Here is a 23,043-nt window from a genome sequence, read left to right as displayed (position 1 = left end):
TAAGCGCTGGGGGAGATACAGGGTCATCGGGTTGCCCCACGTGAGGCTCACAGTTAATCCCGATTTTACAGATGAGGTCACTGAGCCCCAAAGAAGTGAAGTGACTTGCCCACAGTCACACAGCTGCCAAGGGGCAGAGCCGGGATTCGAACCCATGACCTCTGACTCCCAAGCCCGGGCTCTCTCCACTGAGCCACGCTGCTTCTCTGTCCCATCCACTCCAGCGCTCAATACAGTGACTGGCGCACAGTAAGCGCTTAACAAATATCACTACTATCATTATCAGAAGCCCAAAAGCTTCCCCCTCCCTTCCGCATCTCCCTCACTCTCTCCCTTTGCTCTTCCCCCCTCTCCCCGCCCCACAGTACTTATGTATACATGTCTATCTATATCTATAATTCTATTTATTTATATTCATGCCTGTTTACTCATAAAGAAGTGTGGCTTCCCCCCCTAGACTGCGAGCCCACTGTGGGCAGGGATTGTCTCTATTGCTATATTGTACTTTCCAAGCGCTTAGTACAGCGCACTGCGCACAGTAAGCGCTCAATAAATACGATTGAACGAATGACAAGAATGTCCTGCGGTTGGAACGGGGGTCGCAGGGGTTCTCTGCTAACTCTAAGTTTGTTGTGGTCAGGGAATGTGTCTTCCAAATCTGCTTTATTGCACTCTCCCAACTGCTTAGTACAGTGCTCTGCACAGAGTAAGTGCTCAATAAAGACGATTGATTGATTGATTGAAACTGGCGAGGGAGGGCACCTGCTGTCCTCGGACCCCACTGAGGCCTGAAAAGATGGGGGGAGGGGGCGAGTGCTGATTCTGCAGCAAGAGGGAGCGAAGTTAGACAGCAGCCAGGACCACCCAGTGTCAGGGAGGAGACCCAGGAATCCCTTTTCGGGTGCGCTTCGTACAGTGCTCTGCACGCAGTGAGCGCTCCATAAATAGGACTGACTGAGTGACCTCGACCTGCCTGGGCTGGATTTAAGAACCGGGGGTGGGGGGCCTTGGGAGGCAAGGAACACATCCAGCAATATGAGATAATAATGATAATCGTGGTGTTTGTTGAGCGTTTACTATGTGCCAAGCACCGTTCTAAGCTCCGGGGGTGGATACAAGCCAATCGGGTTGGACGCCGTCCCTGTCCCACCTGGAGCTCCCAGTCTCAATGCCCATTTCGCAGATGAGGTAACCGAGCCCCAGAGAAGTGAAGTGACTTCCCCAGGGTCACCCGGTGGACGACGTAACGAGAAGCTGCTGGGTAGAGAACACCGTACGAAACGCCTGCCCCGAACCGCGGCGTTTAGTGGGACGTGTGCCCCGCCACCCACCCAACTCGCCGAGGGCTGAGTTCAAGAGGACTCGGAAGGGGAAATGGGACTGAAGCGGGGGAGGGTCCTCCCTCCCTCCCCGCCAGGCCCCCTCACCCCCCCTCCACCCCCGACTTCCACCATCTCGACAGACCAGCCCGCACCACGGATACTGTTTCCACACGTCGGTTTATTGCAGAAGCGAGACGGGGGGGGCGGAGGGGGACGGAGCGAGCCGGCCCTTCCCCGACCGTCCCTCTCCCCGGGGCCCGGAGAGAAGGGGGAGGAAATGAAACGAAGGGACCCATTTTGCGGGGTGAGGAAGCGGCCCGCTCCCCGAACGGAGAGCGGGCTCCCCTCCGCCCCGTCCCCAGCCTCACTCCTCCCCCGGCACCCACCTCCACCCAGAAGGGGATGGGGAGGAGACACATCGGCGAGCAGGGGGGAGGCGGCCCGGCGGGGGGCAGAGAGGGGGGACGCAAGGGCGGGGCGGCAGCCCCCCTCGAGGGGAAGCAAGGCGAGCCCCCAGACGACAGGAGGGGGCCAGCGGTGCGGCTCAGTGGTCGGCCTCGCTGCAGGCGCGGCACAGCAGCTGGTTGCCGTCGGGCACGAAGCCCTGGCCCACGAGGGAGGTGGTGCAGCGGGCGCAGGAGAAGCAGTCCTGATGCCAGTGCCGCTCCTCGAAGGACAAGTACTTCCCGCCTCCGAGTCCTGCTGGGGTGGGGGCGTGGGGGCGTGTGGGTGATGGGGGACGGGGGACCCCCTCCACACACAAACGTGCCCAGGCCCTCCCGGGGAATCCCGCCCACACCGCCCCAACCCCCGGCCCCGAGATGAGCTCTCCGGTCCCCCGGCGTCCCCCCCCGGCACACCTGTGATGGGCTGGCCGCAACCGCTGCACTTGGGGGCGTAGCGCTCCCCGAAACAGGCGACGCAGTAGGGGTCATCCCCCTGTGAGGTGAACTGCTGCCCGGCCAGCGGGGTGCCACAGCCGGTGCAGACCAGACACTCGCGGTGCCACGGCTCGTCCCGGTAGGTCACCCCGCCCTGGGTCAGCGTCTGGCGTGGAAGAGGGGGAGCGGGACCAGCCGTCAAAGGGGGTGGGACGCGAGAGGCCACCGCCCTGTCCCGTCCTCCACCTTAATCTCACCCTCGCCCCCCTACTCCTTCCTCCCCTGCCCTCTTCACCCCTCTTTTTTCAAATGGTCTTCGTTAAGCCCTTACTATGTGCCAGGCGCTATACCAAGCGCTGGGCTAAGATACAAGATAATCACACTGGACACAGGGCCCGACCCGCGTAAGGCTCGTTATCTCAATCCCCGTTGTACAGTCGAGGAAGCCGAGGCGCCGAGAAGCGACTCACCCAAGGTCACACAGCAGACAGGTGGTGGGACTCATCTCTCAGTCTCCCTACCCACCCGGTGCCCCCCGCCTCCTTCCCCACCCCGCCCGCTCTCCCGGGGCTTCCACCTTCTTGCAGCGGGCACAGCGCGGGGCGAACTTGCTCTCGTAGCAGGGCACGCAGTAATGGGCGCCCTTGTCAGGCACGAAGGAGCGGGAGCCCAGGGGCTGCTCACAGCCGCTACACAGGAAGCAGTGCTCGTGCCACGTCTGGCCCCCGTACTCCAGCTTGCGGGACCCTGGACGGAAGAGGGAAAAGTGCGTGGAGGGGGAGAGGGGGAGAAAGGAGAGGGCCGGGAAAAAATGAGGGATATGAGAGGGGAGGTAGGAAGGAGAGGGCCAGGAGGAAACGGGGTAGGGGAATTATACGATAATTGGTAAGCACTCACTGGGAGCCAGACACTGTACTAAGCGCTGGGGTGGATACAAGCAAATCAGGTCGGGCACAGTCCCTGTGCCACCTGGGGCTCCCAGTCCCGATCCCCATTTTACAGATGAGGTAACTGAGGCCCTGAGAAGTGGAGTGATTAGAACCATGACCTTCCGACTCCCAAGCCCGGGCCCTATCCCGTAGGCCACGCTGAGGCCAGGAAGAAGCGAGGGGTGTCGGGCGGCGGGGGAGGATCTGGGATGGCGTTTTGTACGCCAGCTAACAAATCCCTGGGCGGGAGGGTGGAAGGAAATGTTTGCCCAGCACAGTTCCCCGCCCCCTCCGACAGACACGCTCCCCTCTCCCCGTGCCCATGCTCCCTCCCATACCCAGCACGGTTCCTCCGCCCACACCCCAAGCCGCATGACTCGCTCCTCGCCCTTTCTGCTGCTCCCCGCCGCGATTACCAGGCATGACTGTCTCCCCGCACGCCGTGCACTGGGACGAGAAGGCGCTGCAGTAACAATCGTTGCACAGCAGCTCATTGTCCTGGCAGGTGAAGGGCTCGTCTGCCAGGGAGCGGTCGCAGCGGAAGCAACGGAAGCAGTGTTCGTGGTAGTGGCGGTCCTCGTAGAACAGCTCCTGCGGGGGGGAACGAGGGACGGGGGCGGGGGGGGGGGGCATTCCGTCACATTCCTCCCATTTCCCAAGCAGGAAAACTGATGGAAATCCAGACACACGGACTTCCAGCCGGATCCTCCCTCCTCCTCTCGGTCTATTCGGGTGTAATAATAATAATAACTGTGGTATTTGTTAAGCACTCACTCTGTGCCAGGCGCTGCACTAAGCGCTGGGGAGGATAAAAGCAAATCGGGTGGGACGCGGTCCCTGTTCCACGTGGGGCTCACGGTCTCCGCCCCCATTTTACAGAGGAGGTAACTGAGGCCCAGAGAAACGAAGTGACTTGCCCGAGGTGGCTCGGCAAAGTCGGCCTTAGAACCCACGACCTTCCGACTCCCAGGCCCGTGCTCCATCCACTACGCCACGCTGCTTCTCCTGACTCGCCCCCCCCCCGGGGTCCCCCCCGCCCCAGCTCCCCGAAGGAGCTCGGCGGATCCGGATTCACTCACGCGGGAGTCGTGACCGATGAGTTCCTTGCACTCGGCGCACGTGTTGGCGAAGTGGCTGTCGTAGCAGGGGACGCAGTGAGGGCCGCCGTCCGTCTGAATGTACTTCCTTCCGTACAGCGACTCCCGGCACTTAGTACAGTCAAAGCCTTCGGTCATGGCGGCGACGGAGCGAGCCCTGGTTGGGAGGGAGTGGGGAGGTGTGGGTCACTGGGGTGGGAGTGAGAAGACCCGGTGTCAGGGGATGGGGAAACTTGAGGTCTGAGGAAAAGGTCTGTGGAAATAGACAACCCGGGCGTCTGTGGGTGGCTGAGTTTCGGTGTCATAGGGATCCAGAAGGTTAGAGAGGTTGGAGTGAGTGAAGGTGGGGATCAGGGTCTGTAGGGAGTGTGGGGGTGGGAAGGGGTTAGCCTGGAGCAGGCAAAACGGGATAATCCCCAGGACTCTGGGAAAAATCAGATCAGCCCCACCCGATCCCTTCCTACACCTCGCGCAGTCCCCTCTCCCGACACCCGTCGCAACCTCCGTTAAGCGTGGTCCGCTCCATCCCGGGAAAGCTTCCTTGACCTGTTCCTGACCCAATCACTGCTCCTCTTCGCCATCGCTGAAACCTGGCCCTCCCCAGATGACAGTCTCCCCTGCCGCTCTCTCTAGGCGGGACCTCATCTTCTCCCACTCCCCAAGACTCACCGGGAAAGAGGGAGGAGTCGGCTTCCTCCTCACTCCTCAATACCGCTTTCCCATCACTCCACCTCCCCCGTCCATCTCTTTCCCTTCCTTTTCCTACCATCTCTACTACCCGTTCCAGTCACTTCTCACGGCCATCTACCGCTCCCCAGGCCCCACCTCCTCACACAGTAAATACAGTTAATTGATTGAAGTCACTTTCAGACTGGGGCGAGGGGGAAGGTGATAGAGGAAGATCTTTAACCAGGGTCGAGGAACTCTATACCCACTCCGGCCCCACCCTCCCTAGACAGTGACTCACTTCCTGCTACAGCTTCGGATCCCAGTCTCACCCTAGGGAGAATTCCCTGCTCTCTTCGCCTCTCCAGACTCCGTCATCCTGCCCCCCCGGACTCTTCTGCCCTCTCTTCCTTCTTCCCCCAAAGCATCTGAGGGAACCCAAGAGTCCCCAGGAACACAGGGGCAGCAGGACCCGATTATCCGGCCTACTTGTCCCCACTACCTCCTCATTAGACCTCCGGATGCCATCGAGGCTTCCGCCTTTCTCCCTCCCTCACCAGCTGGAAGGCGCTGGGGTTCCTCCCTGGACACACACTCACACACATACACACTTACGACCCACGATCAACACTGCCCTCGGCTTATTTGCCCGGTGAACTCTGCCTCCTTGGGGAGGGTGAGGCCAGGATGGGAAACCGCAGGCCAGGCGGGGCCGCGGGGGCACTGAGACACCCAGGAAGGAACCAGGAGAGTCTCAGCGGGACAGATGGAGCTGGAAGGGGCACGCTTAGCGGGTGTGGTTTCTTTTGCTTCAGAAAGATAGATGGGGGTGAGGGGGAGGTTTCCATCAGTGTCCCCTTGCCCAGCTTTGCCCCTGGGGTCCTCCTCCCCTGGCACGGGTTCTTCTGACCAGAACGAAGAAGGCGACTTCCGGAAACTGTTTCTGCACTGGGTGCACTGCCTACTCAGGGCAAAGGGGAGTGGGTTATTCTGAGGGCAGGCCCAGAGTTTGGGCAGGAAGTACTGGGTCCTCCAGAGTCACTTGGAAACAACAAAGCTCTCAGAGGCCCAGCGAGGAGATAGCCCAGGTCTCTCTCCCCCTTCCTCCCACCCGGTCTACGGCCCCCACTCCCCGGCCCCCTCCTTTAACTCTCCCCCCACGATGACACCCCATCCCCCTTAGGGTCTTCTGGTGGTCTTGGCTTCAAACATCTGCAGCAGCTGTGGGGAACGCAGTTGGCCAGATGTCAAAATTTACTAGGAAAGAGACAGCGAGTGAGAGAAAGAGAAAGAGAGAAAAGAGAGAGAGAAAAAAAGAGATAGAAAAGAAAGAGAGTGAAGACATAGAAATACAGAGACAAAAAGACATGGATCTAGGAGGTACATCTGTGCCAGCTGGGAATGAGAGGTTGTGGGGGGTGGAGGGAGGGTACTAACCTGGGTCCCCTCCGGCCCCCAGCCCCATCCCAACCCCCATTCAAGGGCTGAGAGCACGGTGGCACGGGGTGAGGGCGGTGGGGGAAAGGCTGATTCAGTGTCTGAGGGTTTGGGCCTGCCACTGGAGACCCGGCATCCAGACTGCCGGGCCGGATCCAAGCTAGGGAGCGTGGCAGACACCCAGACCGTCCCGACCAGGTTAATTCTGGTGGGGGGGCCTCCTCCCCCACCCTCCGGGCCCCTCCTCCCGACCCCTTCTCCCCCCCGCGCAGTGCTGCAGTGCTGCAAGAGCCTCGACGATCTCTGCCCCAGGCCTGGGGGAGGGGAGGAAGGCCCGGGCTGCGGTTGCTGCAGACACCCGCGAGCCGGCTCGGCCCCCAAACCTCACACAGTTTCCATTTTCTCAGGAACAAAGCGTGTTTGTGGGGTGAGGTCATCAGCACAGCTGCCCGGCCCTAAGCAGGAGCGTGGCGGGGCGGGGGTTGGGGGGCTGAGGGGTATAAGGGAGCTGGGGAGAGACCCCGGGGAGCCCCGCATCCTCCCGCTCCCAGTGCCCCCCGGCCCTGTGGGCGGCATTCTACAGTGGCAAGAAGTGGGTGCCACAGACACAGTCCTCTGGAGGGCTCCCCTGGGGTGGAGGGGGTGTCTGAGGCCACGGTAGTGCTGGGGGAGAAGGCAGGGAGACGGGACAGGAAAAGGCTGGGGGGAGGAGGAGAAGAAGGAGGAGGAGGAGGAGGAAGAGAAGAAGGAGGAGAAGAAGGAGGAGGAGACATGACAGAGACGGAAGGCCCCAGGGAAGCTAGGAACATTAAAGGCCCAGAGAGTAACAGTTATACCAAGGGGATGCTGCTCTTTACACCGACTGGCCTTCCTTCCACCTAGCTCAGCCCGGAGGTCGCCCCCCAACATCGGCCGGCCAGGGGGTGGCCTCAATAACCCACCGGTTTGGACACCATCTCCCAAACTGGTCAGCCCAGACACTGTTTCCAACACTGACCAATCTAGATCTCACACCTCACCTCGATGGCCAGGGAACAACCTGCTACCACTAACCCTTCCAGACACTGTCCCACAACTCAGCCAGCCAGGAACACTGGTACCCTCTGCCTCATAGATAGTTCAGGCATGCATGATCTTCACACTGATGGCTTGGGGTCCTGGCCAGGTGTGGCTAGTGTGTCCTAGCCACATTTGGAAGGTGAAGAGGCCAGGAGAAAACTCTGGCCTGATGATCCCTTCCAGGCAGCTTCTCCCCTCTAGACTGCAAGCTCACTGTGGGCAGGGAATGTGTCTGTTTATTCTTATGTTGTACTCTCTCAAGCTCTTAGTACTGTACTCTGCATACAGTGAGTGCTCAGTAAATATGAATGAATGATTCAGCCTGGCATGGCCCCCGGTGACCGGAAAAGAGGGCCATAACCAGAGTGTCCTAGATGGGGAACAGAACAGCAGCTCGGGTAGGTGGAGTAAGCGTACAGAGTGAAAGGCAAGTGGAAGCCACCCTTAGATCCCAAATTCCTGGGCTTCAGGTCAACCAAAGCCAACCCGGTCAGCCTTTCCCAGCCCCCTGCTTCAGACAGGAGGCTCGGGCCAAGCTGAAATGGTATAGGTCACCGCCGGGGGAGTGCCGTGTGTCAATCAATCAATGGTACTCATTCAGCACTAGCTGTGTGCAGAACACTGTGCCAGGTACTTTGGAGAGTAGAGAAGAATAAGTAGGCATGATCCCTCCCCTCAAGAGGCTTACAGGCTAGCAGGGGAGGCAGATCCTTATTTGGCCAACAGGCTGCAGGGACAAGACCTAACAGCTCACAAGGAGACAACTTCATGGGCGTGGCAGTACCCGGGGCCAGAAGTTCAGGGTCACTTCTAGTCTGGCTCAAATCTTGCCTTCTATGGTTGACCCAGGCTAGGTTGGCAAAAGTGGATTTGGGGTCAGGCTGGGCCCTGGCAGCCGGGCCCAGGGCGGATGGGTCAGACCTGGGATTTGGTTCCCATTCAGGGCTCTAGTGGGTGGCCCAGGCAGGAGAAAACGGGATATTCAGAGAGATGATGTGGCCGCAGTCAGGGGCCGTTAGAAATGACAAGCTGCGGGTACTTCTGCTAAACATTTCCTGCCCTGGGACAGCTTTCTTCCTCTCCTCTTCACAGGGCTTCCCTGGCATCCTCTCGCACCGTGGGCCGGGGGAGGGACAGGGCAGGACAGAGGGACTCAGCATGCCACCAGTGACATTACAGTCCTCAATTCAGAGACTGGCCCACAGCCTCCAGCCCGTCTGCTTGAGATGGGTGAGGCCGGGGAACTGCACTGAAGGGAACCAACTGGGATTAACTCTGACACGAGCCATTAAATCACCAAGGAAACTGAACTGTTTGGGTCTCGTCAATCTGCCTCTCTCTCTGTCCGCGAGCGTGCAGACTTCTATTACTGATTGCTGGGGCCTGCGGAGGCCACCAGTGCCACCAACACGTGCCCTTTGGCCTTAGAAGGCCCAGCAGGAAAGGGTTGGGAGCAAGACTAAGGCCATCATGATGATTAACCTGGCCAGGGTGGGGTCTAAGAAGTGGAAATTCCACCCTTAACTTTCTCTCTCACCCCTGAACTGACATTTTGCTGAGAAACTTTGGCTGGCCCTGGGCCCCGGCCATCTTGGTGAGTGGACACCGCTCAGCTGCCACCAAATGGGACAGTAGGGAGGAAGGGAAACATGGAGACTCCAGCCACACCACTTTCCTCACCCTTCTCCTGCTGTTTCCGTCAGCAGCAGCAAGAACAGACATCCTGAACACTTCTCTCATCAGGAGGTTTTGGGCCGTCTGGAGAGTGGGGGCCCTCCTGCAGCAATTACCCTGATTGTCCCTACTCTCTGCCATTAGACTGTAAGCTCCACGTGGGCAAGAGAACACCGCCACTTCTCTGTTTTGTACTTCCCAAGCACTTAGTATGGTATATTGCATCTGGTGGGTGCTCAGTCAAAAGTATTTTTACAACTACTATTAGTCCCTTCCCTAGAGGTGGCTCTGGGTCCCACTGTGAGGTGAAGGAAAATGATCTAAGCGGGAGAAATTTGCAGTTCAGTCCTAGCTGGAACCTGGAGCCCAAGGAAACATGCACCCTGCCACAAATCTGAAGAGTCAGTGACTGATTTTCCCCAGTCTTCTTGTGGCTGGGGGAGAGGAAGAGTATGTAGGGAGGGAAGTGGGGGGGGGAGGGGTATCCCACAAGAACCCATGTGTCCTGGAGCAGAAAAGGAAGGACAGCTCGAAGGGGCTCGACCAGGCTTGTATACAAGTGACCCCACTCTGGCCACGATAGACTTTTCCTGGGAAATTCCTTCCATGCTGCTTAAGAGCCCAAGGGTCAGCCCCTCCAGCCTGGGAGGAGGGGCTCACAGGGACACCAGCCCCTCTCCCTCCAGTGGGTCCCTGGAGGCTCTAGGCGGGGAAAGGAAGGTCACCGACCCTGGGTCATCTACAAACTGCAGCCATGGGAGGGCTTTCCCTGGAGAAACGGCTGCCCCATCCAGTTTTCTCTTCTGCCCCCTTCCTTTCTCCTTCCCTCTTCCAAAACCAGAGCTCTTCTGCCCCCTTCCTTTCTCCTTCCCTCTTCCAAAACCAGAGTGCCCGTGGAGGCCGAACTTGAGTCCCGGAAATAAAGTCAGGAGTTGGAGGGGATAGTCGTGGATACAGAGATGCGGGAGGGGTATTTCGTGGGTCACTGCAGCTGAATCCCTCCCTCTCCCCAACCCAGTCCTGACTCACTCTTCTTCTTCTTATGGTATTTGTTTAGCCTTTATTATATGTCAAGCACTGTCCTAAGCCCTGGGGTAGAATATAAGTTAATTAAGTTGGACGAACTGCCTGTCTTGTATGGGGCTCGCAGTCTCAGTAGGAGAGGAAACAGGTATTTAATCCCCATTTTACATTTGAGGAAACTGAGGCACAGAGAAGTTAAGTGGCTTGCTCAAGGTCACCCAGCAGCCCACTGTCAGAGCCGGGATTAGAACCCAGGTTCTCTGACTCCCAGGCCTGGGCTCTTTCCATCAGGCCTTGCTGCTTCGCTCTGTGCCCCCTTTCTCTGCTTCACACTCTCCTCCCCCGAGTCACCGGAATCGGCGCTGGATGGTACCTGGAGAGAACTGAGAACGTGGATGCCCTAAGAGGAGGTGGAGAGGTGGTCTCTAACCCCCTCCCCCAACCCTTCAGGCCTTCCTCCTCCTGTGTCTCCCACCTTCCATCCCAGTCCTACCGCCCCACAAGCCCCTCTGTGTTTGCTTTGGCCATTCATCTGAGCCGCTGCAGGCAAAGAGGAAACACTCACACGGCCGCTCGACAATGGGGAATCTGGGCGGTCAGCACAGGAGGCTGAGGAGGCTGAGGGGGCTGGGGGCTGGGGGGCCTTTCCTTCCTCTGAGGCAGCCAGTCAGCACCTGCATGTCTTGGACTCCTGCCCTCCTCAACGACTTCCCCCACTCCCCTAGGGGCCGGAGGAAGGGGGGGGGGGGCCTGCTGCAGCTGCTGAAACCCCCGAGCAGCCCCCCAACATTCACCAGAAGCCCCTCGGGGGTTTATCCTAGGAGCCCACTCTTTTGTTCTCACTCCTTTAGGTTTTTTCCTCACTGGGGCTCACACCCTGCCTCTAACTGGAAGTCTGAAGACAAGCTATTCTGACCTCTCAGCCTGAAGCCCCCTCTGTCCCTCTCACTCAGAGGAAGAGTCACTCCTGCCACCGCAGTGGGAATGATCCCAGCTGGATTCCGGCCCCGGTGCTCCGTCCCTCCCAGAATAGTCGCCCCCAAATGGAGGGCGGCCTCAGGGGTAACTGGTGTCAATGTGGAGCTTGGCAGGTCAGCCCACTCTGGATCCCTCTGGCCTGAGACTCTGAGTGTCCCCTTCCTCTAAGCCACCACCCCTCCCCGCTGCCACCAAAAATACTATCACTGGAGGGGACGAGTATTCTGAACCTGGAAATCTGGGTCTCCCTGAATGCCACCTTCACTGCCCTCCCTAGCGCTTCCCACCCCTAAGGAGACTGGCACCTGCCCCTACCCCTCCAAATTCTCCTTTCAAGGGCTTCTCCCTCTCGGACTTGTGGCGGACGGGGGATGCGTCTACCAACTCCGTTACATCGTGCTCTCCCAAGTGCTCGGTGCAGCGCTCTGTGCACAGTAAGAGCTCACTAGATACAATTAATTGATTGAGTGGGCTCAGTGGGAGGAGGAGGTGGATGGAGGCCAGTTCCCTGGCCTGAGAGGACCATGGTTTAGGGGACCGACAGCCAATCAGATGGCTGGGGGCCGAGACTTCAATGGGGATTCCAGTTTGGCTGGTTGGCGATCCCATAGCTGAGCCAGCCTACGGCTATGTCTACACTGGAGCCAATGACTCTTCTTCCCTCCCTGGGCCTGGCCACCTACACAGTCAGAAAGAGTTATTCCTTAGCCAAAAGGAGACACCTGGAGGAGCACCACGGGCTCAGAGAAGATTGGGCTAACACTCTGTCACTGGTGGTGTTTCCCTCCAATAGACTAGAAGAGAAGGCAAGTGCAGGGGATTCCTCCCTGAAACAATAAGTAGTTGTTTCCCCCCACGTCTCACTCCATTCCTGCTTCCCTCTTTCACCCCCGCCCTCCCCCCCCAAGACCACGTGGGTCCCAGGAGGCGGGTTGAAAGAATTCTGGGAGTTGGAGGGACACGATCCCCTACCTAGTACTAATAGTATTTATTAAGCGCTTATTGCATGCCGAGCACTGTATTAAGCGCTGGAGGGAATATTCCTGTGCAAATTAGACGCAGTCCCTGTCCCTCTGGGGGTTCACCTGGGGCCCCTGAGGTGGCTGGACCCTCCCTACTGCAGCCCTGACCTTTGCCAGACTGGTTTGGTGATGGATGAGTCCTCGGGTGTTCCCTGGAGCAGTTGGCTTTCTGAAAGTAGCCCAGGTGTAAAGGAGAAATCCACGGATTCTCCCAGTCACAGCTCTGGGGATCGCCACCCTGTCCCCGTTCCCCTACTTCTGCCCGCCCTGGTGTGGGGGGAGGGTCTCCCAGCACAGCTGTCAACCTCCACCCCCTTCCCCAGTGCCCTTTCCAGGAGGCGGGGTAGTTTGGGGGACTTGGTGCCGGGAGCTGGAAAACCAAGTTCTTTTTTTTTTAATCTTCTGGACCTCGGTTTCCCCTTGTGCAATTTTGGGAATCTTAGTTCCTGCTGTTCGTCTCCAGCCTGACACCCCATTATCTTCCTCCCATCCCCAGCCTAGGGCCTTAAATAGCTTGGATCCGTCCTCCCAACTCCTTCATCCCTCCCTCCCCCTCCCTTGAAGTGTGACCCCCATTTCCAGAATGCTGGAGGATTTTTTCTTGTTGTTGTTGACAGGAGGGAAGAAGGGGAGAAATTCACCTCCCCCTCCCGATCCCCTCCTACCCCGGCAGCTGCCTGGCACGGCGCCAGCCGGCCCCCTGCCCTCCCTACCCCACAGCCCCTGACGCTCACCTTTCGGCCGGGGCGGGGGCAGAAAGGACGCCACCCGGGTTAGCTGTCCCAGCTCGTCTCCTACTTCTGTACCGGAGGGACGGTCAGGAGGAAGTGTGCCCTCCCAGAACTGGGGATGATGACGACAACCTCTCCCCCTTCCCTCCTCCCCACCCCAGCTCTCCGAGATGCAAGATTCAGAGAGAAAACTTTCGGCTCTTACAAACTTTGCTCGAGCCCCAGGCCGCCACCCGGTCCTGTCCCCCCGTTGCCCTCCTTCTCTGACCTTTCACCCCCACTCTCAGCCCCCTCCCCCTTTATTCGCCCCCCCCAGGGATGGTGCCATAAACCCGCACTGACCCAGGCCAGGTCCGGAGGCAGAGGGCTAGAGGGACAAGTCCCCCCCACCCTCGACCGGTCCAGCGGGGAAGCGTCCAGACCCTGGGACCCCAGGACAGATCCAACCACACCCCTGGCTCCTCCACGACCCCCAGCCCCTCCGAACGGTGTTGGGGCGGGGAGGGGGCCTCAGGGCGGGGCACCCAGATGGACGGAGTCCAAACAGCCCCTAGGTTGTGCTGGCCACATTTAACCCCTTGAGTGCCCACCGGCCCTAGGATCCTGGCGATCCGGGGGTGGGATTTTTTTGGGGGGGGGGTCCCTCTATCTCCTGTCCCAGCCGGCTCTGACCCCCCTTTCCAGGGAAAGGGCAGGTCGAGGCCGTGGGCGTGGATGGGTCGGGAGAAGGGGCACGGCTGGGGAGAGGGAAAAGGACTGGTCTTACCTGCGGGGTCGGGGCTGGGTGGGCTTCTCCTGTCCGGGCCCGAGTGTGTCTGGGCGGCCGGGCGAGCGACGGCCCCATCCCCTCCGGAGGAAGTGAGGGCGGGAGCAGGACCCCTTTCCCCCTCCCCCGGCCCCGCCCCCGGCCCATCCTGCGGGGCGGAGACCACCCCCCCGACCCTCCCCATTCCCTAAATCATTCATTCATTCATTCAATCGTATTTACTGAGCGCTTACCGTGACCACAGCACTGGACTAAGCGCTTGGAATGGACAATTGAGCAGCAGAGAGAGACCATCCCAGCCCAACAACGGGCAGACAGTCTATACAGGGGAGACAACACAACAAAACAAGTAGTCAGGCGTCAATATCATCAAGATAAACAGAATTATAGATATATATATATACATCATTAACAAAATAGAGTAATAATATATACCCCATCGCCCTCCACTCCCACCTGGGAATTCGCACCCACTGAGGGGAGGGGAGGGGGGGTTTCACCCTCCAGGAAGGGGGAGGGTCTCACCTTTTTTGGGGAGGGGGCAGGAGTCCCCCGCCCACGATTGCCCGTTGGCTAGCTGGCTCCGGTCCGGAGGAGACGATCTTGAGTCCAGCCTCAGGCCCGGGCCGGGGGCTCGGGTTTCGGGGAGTTTGGGGGAGGGGGTTGCTCAATGTGACCGCTTGTGCATTACCCGGAGGGCTGGAGATTGGAGGAGGGAGCCAGTGTCGGAGTTGTGACCTTTCCAACTTCTTTATTTAAATAAAAATAAAAATAGCGGGAGGGGGAGGCGTGGACACCGCCTCCCTCCCTCCTCGCCTCGACACCGAAATACCCCGCGGCCTCCTCCGGGCCCAGGAATAGCCGTAACCTTTAGGCCTCCGGGGACCCCTTGATCCTCCCTTCCAGAGAAGCAGCGGGGCTCAGCCCAAAGAGCCCGGACTTGGGAGTCAGAGGTAGTGGGTTCTAATGCCGCCACTTGTCAGCTGGGTGACTCTGGGCAAGTCGCTTCACTTCTCTGGGCCTCAGTTCCCTCACGTGTAGCATGGGGACTAAGACTGTGAGCCCCACCTGAGACAACCTGATGGCCTTGTATCCCCCCCAAGCGCTTAGAGCAGAGCTTGGCACAAAGTAAGAGCTTAATAAGTATCATTATTATTATTATTATTCCTTGATCCCTGCTCTTCCAGGGAAGGAGAAGGAGGGAAGTGACGCCTTCTCCGCCTCGGCCGGTCTCCGGTGCCAAGGGCAGCTGGATGAGAGCTGTCCTTGTCCACCGGCTCCCTTTGCCAGGGTCGCTCCTCTTACCCTCCTTTCTCTCCCCCCGCCTCCCCGAGGCTTGTCACGGGGAATAAATAGCCTTTGAGTGAGGTGGGGGGAGCAGGGGGAGGCCAAGGGGGTCGGTGCCGCTGTTTGCAAAACAAGAGACAACAACCAGTGCTGGAAAGTTTCTTCAAATAGCCCCCGGCCCCCCGGCTAAACCACCGGGCCTGGAGGAGAGGGCCCCCCCGAAGTCCAGTTCCAGCTAAGAGTTCATATCCAGGACCCGGGAGGGGCCGCCGCCTCGTCCCCCTGGCTCCTAACTTTGGCATTTATTACGCGCTTACTATGTGTCGAGCGCTGGGGTGGATACAAACTAATCAGGTTGGACATAGTCCCTGTCCCAGGTGGGCCTCACAGACTTCATCTCCATTTTACGGTTGAGGTGACCGAGGCAAAGAGAAGTGAAGTGATTTGGCCAAGGTCACACAGCAGACATGCTGTGCAGCAAGATTAGGACCCAAGTCCTTCTGACTTCCAGGCCCGTGCTCTAACCAGCAGGCCATGCTACTTCATAATAATAATAATGATGATGATGGTATTTTGTTAAGCGCTTACTATATGCCAAGCACTGTTCTAAGTGCTGGGTACGAGGTAATCAGGTTGTCCCATATGGGGCTCACAGTCTTAATCCCCATTTTACAGGTGGGGTAACTGAGGTACCGAGAAGTGAAGTGACTTGCCCAAGATCAGACAGCAGACAATAATAATGTTGGTATTTATTAAGCGGTTACTAGGTGCAGAGCACTGTTCTAAGCGCTGGGGTAGACACAGGGGAATCAGTTTGTCCCACGTGGGGCTCACAGTCTTAATCCCCATTTTACAGGTGGGGTAACTGAGGTACCGAGAAGTTAAGTGACTTGTCCAAGATCACACAGCAGACAATAATAATGTTGGTATTTATTAAGCGGTTACTAGGTGCAGAGCACTGTTCTAAGTGCTGGGGTAGACACAGGGGAATCAGGTTGTCCCACGTGGGGCTCACAGTCTTAATCCCCATTTTACAGATGAGGTCACTGAGGCACAGAGAAGTGAAGTGACTTGCCCACAGTCACACAGCTGACAAGTGGCAGATCTGGGATTCGAACCCATGGCCTCTGAGTCCAAAGCCCATGCTCTTTCCACTGAGCCAGACAAGTGGTGGTCAGGATTAGAACTCTCATCCTCTGACTCCCAAGACATGGCTCTTTCCACTAAGCCACACCGCTCTCCATTCCTGCCATTGGACTACCCTGAAGGGACTCGCTCAGCCCAGCAGCAGCTTCTGGGCCCGGTCGGGATTTGCGTCCGGTAGCATGGGGGGACGGGGACGGGGACGATTCCTGTTTGAAGCTGCATCCTCTGGCCTTTTTTTAAAAAAATGGTATTTGCTAGGCACTTACTATGTGCCAAGCACTATACTAAGCCCTGAGTAGATACCAGGTAATCAGGTTGGACACAGTCCCTGTCCCACATGGGGCTCACAGTCTTAATGTGAGCAGCGTGGCTCAGTGGAAAGAGCACGGGCTTTGGAGTCAGGGCTTATGAGTTCGAATCCCAGCTCTGCCACTTGTCGGCTGTGTGACTGTGGGCAAGTCACTTAACTTCTCTGTGCCTCAGTTCCCTCATCTGTAAAATGGGGATTGAGACTGTGAGCCCCACGTGGGACAACCTGATTCCCCTATGTCTACCCCAGCGCTTAGAAAAGTGCTCGGCACATAGTAAGCGCTTAACAAATACCAACATTATTATTATTATTATTATTATTATTAATCCCCATTTTACAGATGAGCTATCTGAGGCACAGCGAAGTGAAGTGTCTTGCCCAAGGTCACACAGCAGAGAAGTAGCGGAGCCAGGATTAGAACTCGGGTCCTTCTGACTTCCAGGCCCGTGCTCTGTCCATTAGGCCACACTGCTTCTCAGTCTGAACTAGGAATGGAAGCAATGGAATGAGGAAGGGACTGGAATCCTTTCTCCTGAAATCCCTGCCCGGCAGCTAAAACCCCAGTTTAGCAGTGGGAGAGAAGAAGGCTGAGGGCTGAGGGGTCTGGATTTGGGGCTCACTCCTCTGCTCTCTAGGCCAAGGCCAGGATCCCCAGGTTTGCAACAGGATCCACACGGGGCTAGTAATCAACCAATCAATAGTATTTATTGAGTGCTCACTCTTAGCAGAGTGTTGAATAGAGCCCTTGGGAGAGCTCAACGAGGTTAATATCAATCAATCCATCGTATTTATTGAGCGCTTACTGTGTGCAGAGCACTGTACTAAGTGCATGGAGGAGTACACAGTAAGAGAGTCAATAGACACCCTCCCCACAGCGAGCTTACAGTCTAAAGGGAATGTTCAGTGCCCTCAAGCCACTTAAAATGGAGTGGGCTGTTTGATTTGACCACTTCCCCTCTGGTTTGAGGTTTCTCTTGATCCTCACTCCTTTCCGGTTTATTTCTATGACCCCAGGGGACGTGTCCCAGGGGCTGCAGGCCCGAACTCCATGTTCCCTTCCCTCCTCCTCTCTCCCCACCTCCCCCCGCCCGGGAACTGTGGGCAACAGGTGCGCTGGGGTTTCAGCGGCCTCTCGCTCGCTAAGCCGCCCCTGGCAGTGGGGAAAGGCCGTGGGGTCCAGAAGGCCGTGTGACTCTCCGCTCGGGGAGGTCTCGACCGGCAGAAGCGACCTTTCCCTTCAGAAAGGATTTCCTTGTGCACAGCTCTGCACAGGGCACTTGGGGTTTGGGTTTTTTTGGTTATAAAAAGGAATAATTGGGAATTAGAACCTCCCTCCCACCCTCATTTCAGAATGAACTTTGTTTAGTGTGTATTAGCCCCAGCCTCCCATCTTCCCATCTTATACCTCAAGGGCAGGATCTTTTGTGAGGGGAGCAGCAGGTAAACAAGTGCAAGCAACTGGGATGGAATTTTCCTCCTACCTGGGACCCTCTCCCTCAGGATCACTGAAGAAGCAGCTGCAGCCCCTTCAGGAGCCCAGTTCTAATCCAACTGGCCTCTTTTTTGCTTTCCGGGAAGAGCTGGAGTCAACAAGAATGACTTGTCAACAAGAACAACACCTGACCCAGGGACCACTCTATGCCTCCCTTCCCCAACTGGGGAGCTCAAAGCACCTTTAAGGCCAAACCCAGGCAGAAGCATACTCGGTATATTTCAGGCAGGAATAAGGACATTGCTTCCTGCCTCTCCTTTGATTTCCTTTTCTATTTAATCCAACGGTACTCAGCCCCAGACATGCTGAACTAGGCCAGACTGGCGTCTTGCCTGTGCCTAGTTTGAACGTAAGTGGGCGGGTGGCTCCTGGCACAATCAGGGCCTGGGTGGTCGGAGAAATTAACGTTTGCCTGTGGTGGTGGGGCTCTGAGGAGGTCTTGGTGGGTTGAAATGATTCGTATCTTGGCAGGAAAGAGAGGCCCTCGTCATTTTCACCCTGAGATCTGGAACTTGGAATTTGGAAAATCCAAATTCTCAGATTTGCAGGATTAACCGCCCCCTGCATACTACTCCCTCAACAAACTCCAAAAGGGGAAGAAAAGAGCCAGTCCAAGCTAATAGCACCCCACCTTATTTCCCTCCCCACTGTTTCATCTTTGCACTTCAATCCTCATCTTCTAAGCACGTAGGTACTCACCCCACCCATCCTCTCCTCTTATGTACATAGTAATAATAATTATGGTATTTGTTCAGCGCTTACAATGTGCCAGGCACTGTACTGAGCACTGGGGTGGCTACAAGTTAATCAGGTTGGAACACAGTCCCTAACCCACAGGAGGCTCACGGTCTTAACCCCCATTTTACAGATGAGGTAACTGAGGCACAGAGAAGTGAAGTGACTTTCCCAAGTCCACACAACGGACAAGTGGGGGGGAACGGGATTAGAACCCATGACCTTCTGACTCCCGGGCCTGTGGTCAATCCACTACTCCATGCTGCTTCTCATTCAATCATATTTACTGAACATTTACTGTGTGCAGAGCACTGTACTAAGCGCTTCGGAGAGTACAATACAACGATGAACGGGCACATTCCCTGCCCACAACGAGTTTACAGCCCAGAGGGGAAGACAGACTTTAATAGAAAGAAATTACAGATATGTACATAAGTGCCAAGTACCGTGTCCAACCCGATTTACTTGTATTCACCACAGCGCCTAGTACAGTGCTTAATAATAATTATAATAATTATGGTACTTGTTAAACACCTACTATGTGCCAGGCACTGACCAAGCGCTGGGGTATTTACAAATTAGCCGGTTGGACACAATCCCTGTCCCACACTGGGCTCACACTCCTAATCTCCAATTTTTACAGATGAGGTACCTGATGCCTAGAGAAGTGACTTGCCCAAGGTCTCACAGCAGACAAGCGGTGGAGCCGGCATTAGAACCCATGACCTTCTGACTCTCAGGCCGTGCTCTATCCACTACACCATGCTGCTTACTACAGATACCATAATTATTAGTATATGAAAGTGTCTATCAACTCTGTACTCCCAGCGCTTATTACCGTGCTCTGCCTATAGTAAGCGCTCAATAAATACGATTGAATGAATGAATAAGCGCCCAGTAAATGCATTCATTCATTCATTCAACCGTATTTATTGGGCCCTTACTGTGTGCAGAGCTGGTAAAGTAATAATAATAATGCGGGTATTTGTTAAGTGCTTACTATAATAATACTTATAATAATAATAATGTTGGTATTTGTTAAGCACTTACTTGGTGTGAAGCACTGTTCTAAGCGCTGGGGTAGATATGAGGTAATCAGGTTGTCCCACGAGAGGCTCACAGTCTTCATCCCCCATTTTACAGAAGAGGTCACTGAGGCCCAGAGAAATGAAGTGACTGGCCCAAAGTCACCCAGCTGACAAGGGGCGGAGCCGGGATTCGAACCCACGACCTCTGACTCCTAAGCCCGGCCTCTTTCCACTAAGCCCCTGCTTCTCCGATATATATATTTGTTTAGCCCTTCCTATGTGCCAAGCACTGTTCTAAGCACTGGGGTTGATACAAGATCATCGGGTTGTCCCCCGTGGGGCTCACGGTCTTCATCCCCATTGTACAGATGAGATCACTGAGGCCCAGAAAAGTGAGGTGGCTCATTGGAAAGAGCCCAGGCTTGGGAGTCAGAGGTCATGGGTTCAAAGCCCGGCTCAGCCACTTGTCAGCTTTGTGACTTGGGCAAGTCACTTAACTTCTCTGGGCCTCAGTTACCCCATCTGTAAAATGGGGATTAATTCAATTCAATAGTATTTATTGAGCACTTACTATGTGCAGTGCACTGTACTAAGCGCTTGGAATGAACAAGTCGGCAACAGATAGAGACAGTCCCTGCCGTTGGACGGGCTTACGGTCTAATCGGGGGAGACAGGCAGACAAGAACAATGGCAATAAATAGAGTCAGGGGGAAGAACATCTCGTAAAAACAATGGCAACTAAACAGAATCAAGGCGATGTACATTTCATTAACAAAATAAATAGGGTAATGAAAATATATACAGTTGAGCAGATGAGTAGAGAAGCAGCGTGGCTCAGTGGAAAGAGCATGGGCTTTGGAGTCAGGGCTCATGAGTTCGAATCCCAGCTCTGCCACTTGTCGGCTGTGTGACTGTGGGCGAGTCACTTAACTTCTCTGTGCCTCAGTTCCCTCATCTGTAAAATGGGGATTAAGACTGTGAGCCCCACGTGGGACAACCTGATTCCCCTATGTCTACCCCAGCGCTTAGAACAGTGCTCGGCACATAGTAAGCACTTAACAAATACCAACATTATTATTATTATTATTAGATGAGTATAGTGCTGAGGGGATGGGAAGGGAGAGGGGGAGGAGCAGAGGGAAATGGGGGGAAAAGAGGGTTAAGCTGCAGAGAGGTGAAGGGGGGGTGGTAGAGGGAGTAGAGGGAGAAGGGGAGCTCAGTCTGGGAAGGCCTCTTGGAGGAGGTGAGTTTTAAGACTGTGAGCCCCTCGTGGGACAACCTGATCATCTTGTATCCTCCCCAGTGCTTAGAACAGTGCTTTGCACAGAGTAAGCGCTTAACAAATGCCATTATTATTATTATTTAGGTACACACTTCTAAGTCACACAGCTGACCGGCTGATTTAGAACAGTGCTTGGCACATAGTAAGCGCTTAACAAATGCTTCTTATGAGAAGCAGCGTGGCTCAGTGGAAAGAGCACGGGGTTGGGAGTCAGAGGTCATGGGTTTGAATCCCAGCTCTGCCACTTGTCAGCTGTGTGACTGTGGGCAAGTCACTTCACTTTTCTGGGCCTCAGTTCCCTCATCTGTAAAATGGGGATGAAGACTCTGAACCTCATGTGGGACAACCTGATGACCCTCTATCTCCCCCAGCGCTTAGAACAGTGCTTGGCAAGAGTAAGCGCTTAACAAATGCCATTATTATTACTATTTAGGGACACACTTCAAAGTGACCCAGCTGACTAGCTGACTTAGAACAGTGTTTTGCACACAGTAAGCGCTTAACAAATGCCATTATTATTATTATTATTATTTAGATACACACTTCAAAGTCACCCAGCTGACCAGCTGACTTGGAACAGTGCTTGGCACATAGTAAGTGCTTAACAAATGCCATTATTATTATTATTTAAGTACACCCTTCAAAGACCACCAGCTGACTTAGAACAGTGCTTTGCACATAGTAAGAGCTTACCAAATGCCATTATTATTATTATTTAGATGCACACTTCAAAATCACCCAGCTGGCTTAGGACAGTGCTTTGCACATAGTAAGGGCTTAACAAATGCCATTATTATCATTATTTAGATACACACTTCAAAATCACCCAGCTGACTTAGGACAGTGCTTTGCACATAGTAAGGGCTTAACAAATGCCATTATTATCATTATTTAGATATACACTTCAAAGTCACCCAGCTGACCAGCTGACTTAGGACAGTGCTTGGCACATAGTAAGCGCTTAACAAATGCCATTATTATTATTGTTTAGGTACACACTTCAAAGTCACCCAGTTGACTTAGAACAGTGCTTTGCACACAGTAAGCGCTTAACAAATGCCCTTATTATTTAGGTACCCACTTCAAAGTCGACCAGCTGACTTAGAACAGTGCTTTGCACACAGTAAGGGCTTACCAAATGCCATCATTATTATTATTTAGATACACACTTCGAAGTCACCCAGCTGACCAGCTGACTTAGAACAGTGCTTGGCACAGAGTAAGGGCTTAACAAATGCCATTATTATTATTATTTAAGTACACACTTCGAAGTCATCCAGCTGACCAGCTGACTTAGAACAGTGCTTTGCACACAGTAAGGGTTTAACAAATGCCATTATTATTATTTAGGTACACACTTCAAAGTCAACCAGCTTAGAACAGTGCTTTGCACACAGTAAGGGCTTAACAAATGCCATTATTATTATTATTTAGGTACACACTTCAAAGTCAACCAGCTGACTTAGAACAGTGCTTTGCACATAGTGGGTGCTTAACAAATGCCCTTATTATTTAGGTACACACTTCAAAGTCGACCAGCTGACTTGGAACAGTGCTTTGCACACAGTAAGCGCTTAACAAATGCCCTTATTATTTAGGTACCCACTTCAAAGTCGACCAGCTGACTTAGAAGAGTGTTTGGCAAGAGTAAGGGCTTACCAAACGCCATCATTATTATTATTTAGATACACACTTCGAAGTCACCCAGCTGACCAGCTGACTTGGAACAGTGCTTGGCACATAGTAAGCACATAGTAAGTAAGCACCTAGTAAGCACATAGTGGCTTAACACATGCCATTATTATTATTATGTAGATACACACTTCAAAGTCACCCAGCTGACTTAGAAGAAAGTAAGCGCTTAACACATGCCATTATTGTTATTATGTAGATACACACTTCAAAGTCACCCAGCTGACTTAGAAGAGGGCGCTTAGCACAGAGTAAGCGCCGAACAAAGACCATAATGAGTCATGGCCCGGGGACGAGAGGCAGCTCTACATCCGGGGACCCGGAAGATGGCGCTTAGGGGAAAGTGGCAGGCCCGGGTGGCCGCCCTCGGGTGACACGTGGCCTCGGCGGAACTACAACTCCCAGAAGGCCAGGGAGGCGGTGCAGCCTCGTTCTCGAGCGTCCTTCCGGTCGGGGCGGCGCTAAAGCGCGTGCGCGGCCGGCCCA

The 23,043-nt window shown here is 55.2% G+C and overlaps 1 protein-coding gene across 4 annotated transcripts; it reads right to left on the bottom strand.

Moving 5' to 3' along the window:
* Positions 1-1,480: 1,480 nt before the first annotated feature.
* On the bottom strand, positions 1,481-13,852 carry FHL3 (four and a half LIM domains 3). Of its 4 annotated transcripts, none has more exons than XM_029080267.1 (6): positions 13,819-13,852; positions 4,212-4,386; positions 3,549-3,723; positions 2,781-2,950; positions 2,183-2,369; positions 1,481-2,024 (listed from the first exon to the last, which is right to left on the bottom strand). In XM_029080267.1, exons 2-6 carry the CDS (start codon positions 4,365-4,367, stop codon positions 1,867-1,869), a joined length of 846 nt encoding a protein of 281 aa, XP_028936100.1. In that variant the 5' UTR covers positions 4,368-4,386; positions 13,819-13,852; the 3' UTR covers positions 1,481-1,866. The 4 variants fall into 4 exon arrangements, with proteins under 4 accessions (XP_028936100.1, XP_028936099.1, XP_028936102.1 ...); XM_029080266.1 differs by lacking the exon at positions 13,819-13,852 and adding an exon at positions 13,586-13,689; XM_029080269.1 differs by lacking the exon at positions 13,819-13,852 and adding an exon at positions 13,586-13,689 and having other exon boundaries at positions 1,481-2,021.
* Positions 13,853-23,043: the final 9,191 nt, after the last annotated feature.

The sequence above is a fragment of the Ornithorhynchus anatinus genome, chromosome 16 (assembly GCF_004115215.2).
Source record: "Ornithorhynchus anatinus isolate Pmale09 chromosome 16, mOrnAna1.pri.v4, whole genome shotgun sequence".
Taxonomy (NCBI): Eukaryota; Metazoa; Chordata; class Mammalia; order Monotremata; family Ornithorhynchidae; genus Ornithorhynchus; species Ornithorhynchus anatinus.
The sequence above is the reverse complement of the archived record's forward strand: the minus strand, read 5'-3'. Positions and strand labels throughout refer to the sequence as shown.

Excerpts from the sequence above, each read along its gene's own strand:
- FHL3 (XM_029080267.1), bottom strand. The coding sequence starts at position 4,367 with ATGACCGAAGGCTTTGACTGTACTAAGTGCCGGGAGTCGCTGTACGGA. Across the intron at positions 3,724-4,211 it reads TCATCGGTCACGACTCCCGC|GAGCTGTTCTACGAGGACCG; the intron begins GTGAGTGAATCC and ends TCCCCCCCGCAG. Across the intron at positions 2,370-2,780 it reads GCTGTGCCCGCTGCAAGAAG|ACGCTGACCCAGGGCGGGGT; the intron begins GTGGAAGCCCCG and ends CTTCCACGCCAG.